Consider the following 12,559-nt stretch of genomic DNA (forward strand, 5'->3'; position numbering starts at 1 on the left):
CGCTGTGGACGGCACATGTCATCGTGTGAAAGTTGAGGTACCGAATGCAAACATATATATACAGAATGTACAGGATGTACAAACTCACTCATGAGTCGTTGACCGAAGTCGTATCTGCTCCTCAGGCAGGCCCTCCTCACTCGGAACATGCTGGTACGCCTTCGTGCGCCACCGACGGAGCACCGTATAGACACACGCCGCAATCCCAGCCACGAGACACAGGACCAACACACACGTAAACAGAGCCCCAAAATCCCGGACCAGTTCATACGTCTCGTGCGCCATCCGGAGGGCCTCCTCCGCAGTGCCGACAGGTGTGATACTGCTGTCACCGCTTGTATCTGCTTCGACCCCTGCAGGGGTGCTTGAGTAGGTACCGTTTTGCTGGTTGGCTTCTTTCTGCGAGTACAGAAGGTGTGGATCTGCAGGATGCAGTTCTGCCACCTCGCCCTTGAACCCGGCCGTGGCCCAGTCGCCAGGTACGCGGCTCCGATGGACCCGCGATACCCCCAGGACGTTGCCGGCGTGATCGACCGCCTCGGCGGAGACCCAGTCCAGGTATCCGTGGGCGATATAAATGGTCTCAAAATTCGTCTTGGTGGTGTTTCCAATGAGGACCGGCGGGGCGTTGGCTGCGGCGCGTGCATAGAAATTCCAGCGCGCAACGTCGGTGGCCCCGTTCCAGCTGACATAAAACGTCGTTGCGAGATCTGATGCGTCTGTCCCCGTAACTGAGGCGACAAGGTCGGGCGGCGTGTTGGGCCGGCCGGTGAACTCGAACTTGTAGGCCCGGTAGGTCGAGAAGCGAGTCGAGTTGAACATCGCACTCAGCAGGACTTCGCCTTCGGGGGCAAACTCGGTGATGTACCCATGTTCACTCCAGCCAACAAAAAGGTTGTTGTTGGGAAGCAGCTGCGCGTTCCCACGCAGCCGGGTCAGCCCCCCGTCCGGGCGGTTGTAGCGCCGGATGACCTTGGCTGTCATGGGTTGTACGCCGGTGTCGAGCTCCACAATCAGCGCGCAGGAGACGGGCTCGTCATTTGTATCCTCGTCAGACGCATTGTTGAGGAAAGAGATGATGTGGTGAGTGCCGTTGGACTCGACGAATTTAATGTCATGCTGTTTGGAAAAGGTAAAATCCTGCACAAAGTCGCTGTGCTGGCCCTGGCCTCCGAGCCGCCACAAGATGCGTCCGTCCACCCCCGAAATCAGGTAGATGGTGTTGGTGAAGCGAAAGGACACAATGTAGTCTCCCGCAGCGTTCATATCGACCGAGTTGGCATGCACATAGTCCCAGCCGGGGCGCCCTTCCGTCGGCGAGTCGGGGCCATAGTGGACCGACTCGTGCAAGGGAACCTGGTTGAGGGAGTCCCATTCGAACAAGACGTCCGCGGTGTTGAGATCGAGCCGCACGAACCCACCGGTCAGAATCGCCGTTCGCTCTTCAGGGCGCCCGAAATCCTCCAGACTGATCTCGTGCTCTCGATATGTCATCGCCAGGCCCGTCTTGCCGTCACCAAGAATATTGAATTCGTGAATATCAAAGGAGCCTAAATCTTCTCGAAAGGGGAGTTTCTTTTGAATCTCATAGTTGTTTTTCAAAATCACACCATGGCCCTGATCCTCATAGTCCCATGAATGCTGCCAAACCAACGAGAGATGCGGCTCATCCCCGATACTGTGGACAGCTTTGAAATCAAAAACATTCCGATTATCGAACATGGGTGATCCAGCCCAGACGAGAGTGCCGTCGCCATCGTAGATATATGGTCCAATTTGATACTGCTCGAATCGATGGGTCGGCGCTTCGGGCTCGATCTGGCCATATGGAGCGACGAACCAATAACCAGGGCTTACACGGTCGCGATCCTGGTAGTGGACGTCGAATTTCAAGGCTCGTATTTGAGGAAGCTGGAGGTGGTAGATCTCGTATTAGCACGACGATCGGTCTCTCACAGGAGTTTGTTAGGCGGCGAAAAAGAAAGAAGCATAAGTAGCCTTACCGTCGCGAAGGACATGAGATCCTCGTCAAGCTGCTGTGCGGCCACATTATGCAGGAAGAGGGGCAACAATAATGCTAAGGCCCATCGCAGCATTGTGAGAGACTTGAAAAGTCGAGGAGAGAGAAAGACACTGGGAGTGTCAATTAATGTTGCGACAGAGTGATAAGACAAGAAAATGCGGGTCAGATCCATCACAGCGCGTCAGACTAAGACCGTCGTAAGGCTTGTATAATTTCGAAAAGCGGAAATGAGGAGCCGTTGATCAGGTACATTGCCGAGCCTGGTTCAGTCTTCACTACTCCGTACATTCCGTTTCCAGATCATTATTGGATCTTCAACGCTGGCTGCAGGATTGCTGGAGGATGATCTCGCCGCTTGTGTGTTCCACAGATCCCCACGAGATGACGAGGCCTTGTCAGATCATTCTTGGCGTTTCATTGTTGGCCTCTTCAGACTCAGACAGATACTCCTCTGTAGAACGGACTGTTCGGAAGGGATGGATAAACGGAGTACAGAGGCTTGTTTGATTGATCATTGAGGAAATGTTGAGCGATTTGTTCTCATTCAGGCAACCCCAGTGGATAACTAACCTCTTGTTGACACTATATCTCTGGACAAGAACACGGACACAAGAGGAACTGCCGGACAGAGTCTAAGCGATATTAGCAGCTTCTTGGCAGACAGGTTTCTAGCTGTCTGATTGGTTGGAACAGAAAGACTTTCCAGACGCACTGAGGCACGTGGCCGATCAGGTGACTTTCCGTCCGTTGTCGGAGGGCATAATTCCACGAATGCTTGGCCAATGACTTTTAAGCCTTACCACGGCTGCAGAATTAGACGACTCTATCATTGTTTCAATTGGCTTAGGAATCTGACGTGAGGACTACTCTTCCATGCAGAGATGCTCCTACAGATGGTTTAGATTTGGGTCTCCGAGCTATGAGAGGTTGGGGACGCTATACCCTCGAGCATCACTATACATGAAACCTCGGCATGCAGAGAATCTGAAGGAACGAGTCTAGCTAGTCTATTGTACAGTACAAACAAGTCTAGTCCAATCCCATACAAGCAGCATAATACGTCACCGTGGCCGGCCAATCCGAGAAAATCCCCTTGACGCCCACCTTTCGTGCCAACGCATCCACAATGCGATACATATCCCCGTCCCCGGTGATCGTCGACTTGACAGACTGGATATAGTACTCTCCCTTGGCGGCCGCAGCCTCCAGGGGCCCCGACCGCTCCAGCGACCAGGTGATGATATCCAGCCCGGCTTTCTTCGCCGCAACCGCATACGCCGACGGCACGATCTCCCCGTCTGCGGTCGTATTCAGCAGCGCAAAGATGGGCGGCGCCATGATCTTCACGCCCTTCTTAGCGAGGTCGGCCATTCCGTCCACGGCCTGCTGGTATCCGGCCGCGGTATCGACGCGCTCATCGAGGTAGATCGCCTGCTTGCCGAATTTGGGCTCATGCTGAAGCCAGTAGAAGATGTCGTCCGGCAGGAAAGACTGCGGCCACACGCGCGAGGGGTGGATGCCGTGCGCCTTGTAGTCGTCGATGAGCTGCTGCGCGTACATCGCCTGCGTGTAGTTGCCACCAAACGGCATGGCCACTTCCGGCGTCTTCAGCTCCGGCGTGAACTGCAGTCCCAGACGGTCCACGAGCTCGATGTACTCATTGTGCTCGATCAGCGTGCCGCATGTTGCGTATAGATCCGTGCGCCACGCCGCTGTGCCGTGCTGGTAGTCCTCGGGCGTGGTAGCTGAGGCGTTGTACCCGTCCATCTTGGCGCAGAGGGTCTTGAACTCGGCGAGGGTGATGTCGGAGGTGCAGCACTTGGCCGTTGCGGGCTTGCCGTTCGCCGCGGGCTGGAAGGGAACGGTGCATTTCGCTGCCAGGCTCGGAATGGTGAGGATGTTGGTCGTCGTGTGCAGGTCGCACTGCGAGTGGCGGCAGACGAGCTGGCGGTCTGAGGTGAACGCGACGTCGCATTCCATGATGCCTGCGCCCATGCGCGCGCCGGCGAGAATGCCCTCGCGAGTGTGTTCGGGAAACTCGAGCGGACCACCACGGTGGGAGATAGAGAAGGCGGGAGCGTGCTTGATGCGCTTCTCCGAGCAGGACTGGAGTTTCTTTTTCAGCGGGCTGTCGGCCATTGCGTCGACCAGATAGTACGGACGAGGTCCGACCTGGATGTTAGTGACTGCTGGACGAGAGTCGTGACCATTGCTGCGGGGGTTGAACGAGGGTGCGGCTGCGGCTAAACCGACAGTGAGGACCAGAGACGTGAGATGCATGGTGCTAATGATTTGCACTTGCACTTGTAGGCAGGAGATACTTCCTCCAACCGCGTCACATAGCGCTTTTATATCCTGGAATTAAGTATTCACTCGTAGCCATAAACACCTCCCAGCCTCTTCCATGATGACATGTGCACATGGAACCATTCACTTCGCAGTTCGCATGGTAGCAATACCTAAACCCCCCTGCACGGCAATTTCCACTGATAAGGCCCACCAACCCGTGCACAAATCATAACATCTGACTTGCTCGAAATCTCACGCATCTCCAAATATTCTCCGCTTTAAAAGTAACGAGGATTCTTGGCGCTCTTGGCGTTGCTGCCTCGTCGGCACATGCATCCAGCACCGATGGTGATTGAGTCGCCGGATGGGACTCTTCCTTCAGTGGCTGGCGTGAGTTTCCTTCGCTGCAGCTGTCAAAAGTTTGAGGTATGATTGTCTCCAGCGAAATCCCTATTTTGTCTCCAATTTCTAGAATTCTTTCCCTGTCGATCCTTGTCGGATGCCACGTGGCAGTTGCATTGATCAGCAAGGAGCAGCGTGAGCTTTTTGAACGTCAGAGTCGATCTGAAGAATGCGATATACCGAACAATTCTGGACAAGTAGAGTGAATAAAGTTTTGGTAGAAGAAGTACATGCAGATCGGGACCGTCGTATCGCAATTGGGCCTTGAACTAGTGACGCGATTCGATGAGAATGAAAGTGAGGCTGCAAAAAGTCTTTCATCCATAAGAAAAAAGAGCAAGGCACAAGATATATATAAGCGGCATACAACAAATGCTATGTACAATCCGAATCCAATCACGCTCAAGCCACAGGTATCAGATAAAACTCCAAAATTTTGCTTCACCACAGCGTACGATAGCAATAAATCACAGCATGGGCTTGACATCGTCCGCAACCTTGAATGGAGCTTCCGTCTTGCTCCGGACCTCCTCGACAGTAACCCCATCAGCAAGCTCGACCAAGGTCAATCCGTCAGTAAAGTCGACATCAAAGACACAAAGCTCGGTGATGATCCGGCTGACGCAGGTCTTGCCGGTTAGAGGGAACTCGCACTGCTTAACGATCTTGGGGTTGCCTTTCTTATCTGTGTGCTCCATGGTCACCACCACCTTAGTGGCGGAGGGGTTGGAAACTAGGTCCATTGCACCTCCGAAGCCTTTGATCTTGCCCGGGAGCATCCCTACAATACAGTCAGTCACGGCAAATCACGAGGGAAGAAAGGAGACTCACAGTTGGCCAGGTCACCACGGGCGCTCACCTGCATCGCACCCAGAATGGTCAGATCGATGCGTCCAGAGCGGATCATACCAAACGACTCATCACTGCCGAAGACAGCCGCACCGGGAATGAGGGTGACGGTCTCCTTGCCGGCGTTGATCAAGTCCGCGTCCTCCTGGCCCTTCTTAGGGTAAGGGCCCAGACCGAGGATACCATTCTCCGACTGGAGCATCACTTCCACCGAGGGATCGACAAAGTTGGGCGCCAGCATGGGCATGCCAATACCCAGGTTAGCATACATGCCGTTCTTGAATTCCTTGGCGGCACGGCGAACGATGCGCTCCCGCTTCGCGGCCGTGTCGCCCTTTCCCAGGGCGGCAGTGTCGTCCCCATCCTCCTTGGCAAAGGTGTATTTCTCGATGTTCTTTGGCGCCGTGCTCTGGACCACGCGCTTGACATAAATACCCGGCAGGTGGATAGCAGCCGGCTCGATCTCACCCGGTTCAACGATATGCTCGGCCTCAACGATGGTCATCTTGGCGTTGCGGCCCATCGCGCCGTTGAAGTTGGCCGCGGCGTACCGGAACTGGCAGTTACCCAGCTTATCCGCTTTCCACGCCTTGACAAAGGCATAGTCACCCTTGATCGCCTCCTCCATTACATAGCTCTTGCCGTCGAAGACCTTGACGTCCCGCGGCTGACTGTACTGAGCCACCGTGCCGTCGGGGTTATGCTTGAGCGGCAGCTCGCCGGTCTGGACGACCGTTCCACAGGCCGCCGGGGTGAAGAAGGCAGGGATGCCGGCGCCACCGGCACGACACCGCTCGGCCAGCGTGCCCTGTGGCGTCAGCTCCAGCTCGATTTCGCCGGTCAGATACATCCGCTCAAAGGTCTTGTTCTCTCCAACGTAGCTGGCAATCATTTTCTTGATCTGCTTCGACTGGAGGAGCAGACCCAAGCCAGCACCATCGACGCCTGCGTTATTGCTGACAACGGTCAAGCCTGTGATCGAGGGCTTGGCGCGCACGGCGCCGATCAGTGTGTCGGGAACACCGGACAGACCGAATCCTCCGGCAAGAAGCGTGGAGTTGGGCTTCATATCCTTGATGGCTTCCTCGGCAGAAGCCACCACCTTGTTGATCTCATTCCGGCGAAGGCTGCTCGAGAATGCTCGTGCGAGGAATCGTTGGTGCTAGAGAGCAGTTGTTAGTTTAGCACATCATTCCAAATAATTGTGCCGAGTACCTTTGCAGGATTAGCAGAGAATTGCCGCGCAAGGCGCAGACACGTTGCTACTTGTGAAGGCATTATGAAGGGAGTGTTCAACGAGGGAGGAAATAGAACACAGCTCGACAGAAGCTGCAACAGTCGCACTCGTTAACAATTCGTTCTCAATCACAAATTAAGAAATTCTTAGCGGTCAGACTCAGAACAAAGACTACGAGAGGAAATTATGAGCTTTCTCCCGTCAATGTCGAGGCGTGCGGAGAAATATAAGAAGCTGGAAACGAGCGGCCATTCGCGGAGTTGCGGAAAGTCAGCCGCGCCTGCCGTCCTTCCCCGGAAATACCCCGCACTCTGCTCCAACGGCCAATCATCAGTAGCAATCCGGTTATGTACTCCAATATAAACAAAATGCGAACAAGATACTACTTTTATAAACAAATTATTCTCTTTGCTATCTACAGTTTCTGCCATCCGGATGCACCCTGAGCACTCCACAACACTTGCAATCTGGGGTGACAGACAGCTCATCCGGTTTGGCAGCCGATGCCTCTGCCTTTCCGGTGCCGATCCGCGGGCCGCTGGAGTTCGTCCGCTGACTTATCATTGCTCAGTCACGTCCTTGATATAGATCATTTTATTCATGTCTCATGGTATCTTTCATTATCTACATGAACATAAAGTAATAGATCGAACCCCGCTAGTATGCACAGGTATCAAAAGACATAATATGACGGGAGTAACTCAACCACGTCGGCCGAGACAGACAACCCCTGCATAGAGTACGCCATCACGCACGACTTGTGTCGCCTTCGTTCTTGCGCTTAAGTGGATTCGCGGTCGTGGAAAGTGTCGGAGAGATTTTCTCTGTTCCTACTAATCCACACCACGCTTATCAGCCTCGTTTTCCGCCGACCATGTCGGAGCACGAGACTCGCGACCCGTCGCACCGACAGGTGCTCACTTTACATCGAGGACAGCTTTCGTACCTGAATTTTGAGTATCAGCCAGAGCCTCATCGTAGGCAGGAGGTTCCATGTCCAGGTCCTGTTGAGGTGTCAAAGTCGTCGCAGCAACCCCTTCCATATGAACAATGGCTTCTGTCGAAGGGATAGTCTCACTGGGTGCAGGATCTTCAAAAATCTGCCTGCAAACAGGATCGGCCAAGCGATCCTTGAGACCATCGTTGACGTAAACCAGAAAGTATGGGGTAGGAGGGTTCTGGCGTTCTTGGTTCTCGAAAATCTCGTCCGTGTTGGTCACCTCGTTGACTTCAGTGTCGTTGTACTTGCGCCAGACATTCTTCCTGAAATCAAAAATATAGATATAATAATGACCAAACTCGACAGACCCATGGTGCACAAAGACCGCATATAGCCGATAGGCCAGATGCTTGAAGTCAACGAACTGGCTGGAGATCATGGTTTGTGTGTCTTTAATCTCTTGTTCGACATCTAGAACGAAAAGGGTCAGCTAAAGATGCTGCGAGCGCCTCAAACAACAAAGAAATGCTCACAGTTCAATTCGGATTTTGCAATCTGAGAGAGTTGGGCTAGCTCAGATGGAAGCTGTGGGTTGATGTCGAGCGCATCGTCAGCAGCTTCAGGATCCGCCTTTAGTTGATCCAGATCTTCAATAACCGCTCTAGCGCTATCGAACAGGGTTGCCATGTCGAGGCCGTCAGTTTCCTAAAATCAATTAGATTTTAACACAACACTGATACATGTCATCCCTTACGGTTTGGCGTAGCAGCTCGGCACGGCGATCTTCAAGTGTCTTCAGCGTATTCTTCCATTCCCAGCACTGCCGTCGTCGATTCATGATCTCAGGATGCTGCGTGTCCATATAACGATCAAGGTAGATCGTTTCCTTGAGTTCAAGGTGATGCGTGGACTTAAAAGAGCTCTTCTTGATTGGGTCAAATTGTACTCGTTGCACTTGGATCTGAAGGACCGGAGGTAGCTTGCTAATGGCACCGAATTGCTCCACGACGGTATCATCGACATTGACTTTTTGGGCATCAAATGCGCCATCGATCGCTGAATAAATATCACGAGGTCCCGTCGCGACGTCGACCTTGATATCACACCACCATTCCTCCTTGGACCGAACTCCTGCTTCCGCGAGAATATATGACTTGGTCCGTCCATAGAATAGGCTATCAATCATATGTTAGCGCCGTACGTTCAGCGAATCTAAGCGTCATTAGAACCTACTCTTTCACTTGGTCAAGTTGTTCACCATCCTGGGCGAATGCGATCGGCTTGATTGCGCATTGGCTCTGGAAAAGGACATTGTTGATCACTTCGGTGACATCCTGCTGAGCACCGATTTCTACCTCCTCCAGAAGCTGCTTTTGTGGATCAACTTGTATTGTTGGTCGCGGAGGTACTGGAGGGGGCTGGTTCGGTGGCCCGAAAGTGATAGCCGGCATCTCATCTTTGGGAGAAAGATTGCTCTCAATATCTTGGGATACTGGGATATCTGTCAACATGGCATCCGCGGGGGGCGCTTCGTTTTCCTTGTCCTCACTGGGACCCAACGACGTATCTGGCTTGGTAGTCTCCGAGACAAGGGTCGCTTCGCTATCCACGTCGCTTGTTGTTTTACGTTTGGGCCTTTCTGACTCGGCATCTGTTGGACTATGGGTTTGATCTGCCGTTGGCAGAGGCGGGCCGAGGGGACCCATGATAGGCATGCCATTGATCTCTCCCAGTCCGCCAGGTCTGGTCATAGATATCGTCGACCGGCGCCGAATTGCTGCTTCATTGGACGGGCTTATTAGCGTCAAACGTGCTAACTCCGGACGAGGAGTCACAAAGGAATTTGGTGAAGTGATCATGTGTTGAAACAGCGTCCGTAGTTCTCTCAGGACTGCGAATTAAGGGATTAGTCAGTCGCTCGGACATCGCACATACAACTGGACAACACCTACACGTCTGAGACCGCTCAACCTCTTTTTTAAGGACTTCGCGGGAACCAACGCGTTTCTTGCTCAAACTCTCGTCATCAAGCTCCATCCTGAAACTCTCAAAGTCCAGGACCATCTCCCGGAACGGGCGAATGGAGAAATAAAATTGTAGTAAGCTATTGAGATAGCAGGTATTGCCAATGTTCTGCAGTCCGACGGGCCACTCGGACAAGTCACGGCCAGATTCGGCGCCCGGCCCAGCGATCATACTGCTGAGTAGAGAGCTATTCTTGTCCTTGGCGATGATGCTCAAGGCTTGATAGTATCGCTCGGCTTGTCCAGGAGCTTCATCAACACAAATTGTGTAAGCTGCCATTATCGCTGCATCGTCCACGGTGCGATCAGGAATCTGGAGCAAGCGATAGGCGTCGGCAACATCCATTTCCCCGGTTGTCATTTCGCCGGTCTTGAGAAAATGCCTCAAGACAGCCGACTTTCGAGCTTCCGCAATGAGCTCGACAGCACGTCTTGCAATGTCCCTAGTCGCCGGGTTGTCATTAACCTGAACACAATCAGCATCCAGGCCTATTGCAAAACCGACTAGCCCTTTACCTTCGTGGTATACATGGTCAGAACGAACTCGTCGCTTGTTGTGCTATCGACGCCGAGGAAGACCTGGGCCTGCTCAACATTGGTGACCCCTTGTTCAACTATTAGTACAGTGATGTAGCGGAAATTAGAGAGGGGATCACTCACTGTCTTCCGCCGCGGACTTAATACGCTCACTTCTTCTGCTATCCCCGATTCTCCAGAGCCGAATGCGCGATTCATTTTCCTGTGTAGTAGAACTCATAAAAGCGTAGAACTTCCCAATTATGCTTTCGTCGGTGAGGCGAGGGTCATTGTGATCAAGTCCGAAGTACCTGTAAGCATCCACAATATCCTCGTGAGTGTATCGACCCTCAGCGTAGGCTAATTGAACCGCCGTTTCTATGGTCTGTGCATCATCGCCACCCCTCAAGTTTCCAATAGACTTGAGACACTGTAGGTAAAGCGGTGACCTTGCTGGATCAATGGAAACTTGCCTATTGAAGGCTTCCACAACTGACGATGCCGACATGTCCTCCACGACACCCAAATCTTCGTAGTAACTAGATATTCGGTCAGCCACTCTGCGAATGAGACTCGATTGCTGTGACCATACGGTGCAGGCGCCATTTGGAACTCATTCGCCCTCAGAGCTTTGGGATCTGGAAATATGTTAGCAGCGCATTTCCGGAATTTGCAAGTCAATACTCACAATCTAGAGCATCCACTGCATAGAGGATATCACTTAACGCCGGGGTTTCGGTATTCTGCACCTGATGACCCTTCCTCTCTGCCAACGGTCGCTGCTCTATAAGTGCGGAGAGTTCATGTACAACGTCGTCGAGAAATATCTTCAGTTGATCCTGATAAGGATACTCCGCCCAAGGATTTGGCTTGGGAGGCTCCCAAAATCCCTCATTCTGTGCAAAAATTAGAAATGCACCTATCACCCGGAGTGAGGTAATCGATACAGACCTTCACGGAAAAACCAAGGAATTCCAACAGGTCTTTGCACGGCCTTCCTTCGACGCCGAAACAAGTCATGAATCTTTTGTTTATCGCAGATATAGACTTGCTATGCTGACTGTTGTGAAGGGCATTGGATATGTAAGCGCGAAGATTCTCAAGAACCGTAATAGGCGACGGTCGACCAACACCTTCCAAACGCTCAGGATGCGTCGCAATAGCCTCGTCTGCCCGCTGCCGCAGCAGATCAGGGTCTACCAGCAGCCGCACCCATTCGTCAGCAAGAATTGGCGATGCGATTCGCACAGACACCGTCACAGGACATGTGAGATATGAACACTCATATTGAAATGTTTCCACAGTCTGACCCTTAGGCGATATCTCCGCTGGCGAAGCGCCTCCTTTCTGCCTTCCAGATTTATAGACCAGATGATGCAGGTGATCCGCGAACCCTTGACTGGATTGACCAATGCCGGGAGTCGAGCTAACGACAAGTTGAAGATGATATCGACACTTCCAGCATACCGCTGACACTTTGGAGGGATTTCCGGTGCTCCGTTTCTGCTCCGCTTGGGGTAGGAAGCTCTGGTTCGATTTCGTCATATACTGATGGTGACATGCTGACGGCGAGATGAAGTCGAGTGAACCTTCATGACCTTCAGGGAAGACTGGAGGGACTTGTGAGAGAAGGTTGCGGCCTGTGCCTGGAGGATTGGCGGGATCATAATCGTAGAGATCTTGGACGAGCCGTGGGGCAGTCTTGCCTAGACGGTCAGAAACGTGGGTGTTAGCAAAATGCACATTATTCAAAAAGGTGATGGGTATCTTCAAGAAAGTTGCATACCGGACCTTGATGGAGACGACATGGGTATGCCCTTCAGAGCTCACGTTTCCTGCAACACCAGGCCCAAAGCTTGGACGTTTTTCAATAGCCCAGTTCCCATACAATATATATCAAGGATCGCGAAAATATTTGGCAAAAGGACTGGTCGTAACTGCTGCAGAACAGTTGTCCCTTGTCGCAAGATAGCAGGCAGGATAGCGGGGACACCTCTGTAGGCAAAACAAGCGGCAAGGTTGAGGACGAAGGCGCTTTCGATCAGCACAAGATATTTCAGTACAGAGAAATATCATCAGAAACGTGATAGCGACTGACAATATCTGAGAGAGCAGGTTTCAAAATAAAGTAAATAAATGGCTACTTACCGGTCATTTGCGCTCATTGACCTCACATGGAGCTCCACTCTAGGGAAAGCGGTCGCGAGCGGCAGAACCGGACATCCCAAATTCAACATCCTCGATTGACCGAACGACCTGTCCACGGCAATCCAGCAGAC

General features: G+C 52.5%; 4 protein-coding genes across 4 annotated transcripts; all 4 read right to left on the minus strand.

Moving 5' to 3' along the window:
* Positions 1 to 84: 84 nt before the first annotated feature.
* NFIA_058200 (uncharacterized protein) lies at positions 85 to 2,096 on the minus strand (the record flags this gene model as incomplete). Its single annotated transcript, XM_001258366.1, has 2 exons — positions 85 to 1,911; positions 2,004 to 2,096. 2 exons carry the CDS (start codon positions 2,094 to 2,096, stop codon positions 85 to 87), a joined length of 1,920 nt encoding a protein of 639 aa, XP_001258367.1.
* A 956-nt stretch (positions 2,097 to 3,052) lies between these two features.
* NFIA_058210 (glycerophosphodiester phosphodiesterase family protein) lies at positions 3,053 to 4,303 on the minus strand (the record flags this gene model as incomplete). The annotated part of the gene is made up of 1 exon (XM_001258367.1): positions 3,053 to 4,303. One exon carries the CDS (start codon positions 4,301 to 4,303, stop codon positions 3,053 to 3,055), a length of 1,251 nt encoding a protein of 416 aa, XP_001258368.1.
* An 878-nt stretch (positions 4,304 to 5,181) lies between these two features.
* On the minus strand, positions 5,182 to 6,841 carry NFIA_058220 (3-oxoacid CoA-transferase; the record flags this gene model as incomplete). Its single annotated transcript, XM_001258368.1, has 3 exons — positions 5,182 to 5,495; positions 5,546 to 6,725; positions 6,779 to 6,841. The coding sequence occupies 3 exons, from the start codon at positions 6,839 to 6,841 to the stop codon at positions 5,182 to 5,184; spliced, it is 1,557 nt and encodes a 518-aa protein (XP_001258369.1).
* Positions 6,842 to 7,717: 876 nt separating this feature from the next.
* On the minus strand, positions 7,718 to 12,517 carry NFIA_058230 (ubiquitin-specific protease UBP2; the record flags this gene model as incomplete). Its single annotated transcript, XM_001258369.1, has 11 exons — positions 7,718 to 8,211; positions 8,274 to 8,445; positions 8,495 to 8,915; positions 8,974 to 9,631; positions 9,693 to 10,230; positions 10,281 to 10,369; positions 10,425 to 10,819; positions 10,873 to 10,918; positions 10,969 to 11,176; positions 11,232 to 12,135; positions 12,429 to 12,517. 11 exons carry the CDS (start codon positions 12,515 to 12,517, stop codon positions 7,718 to 7,720), a joined length of 4,014 nt encoding a protein of 1,337 aa, XP_001258370.1.
* Between the last annotated feature and the right edge of the window lie 42 nt (positions 12,518 to 12,559).

This window comes from Aspergillus fischeri, genomic scaffold, assembly GCF_000149645.3.
Source record: "Aspergillus fischeri NRRL 181 1099437636266 genomic scaffold, whole genome shotgun sequence".
In the NCBI taxonomy this organism is placed as follows: Eukaryota; Fungi; Ascomycota; class Eurotiomycetes; order Eurotiales; family Aspergillaceae; genus Aspergillus; species Aspergillus fischeri.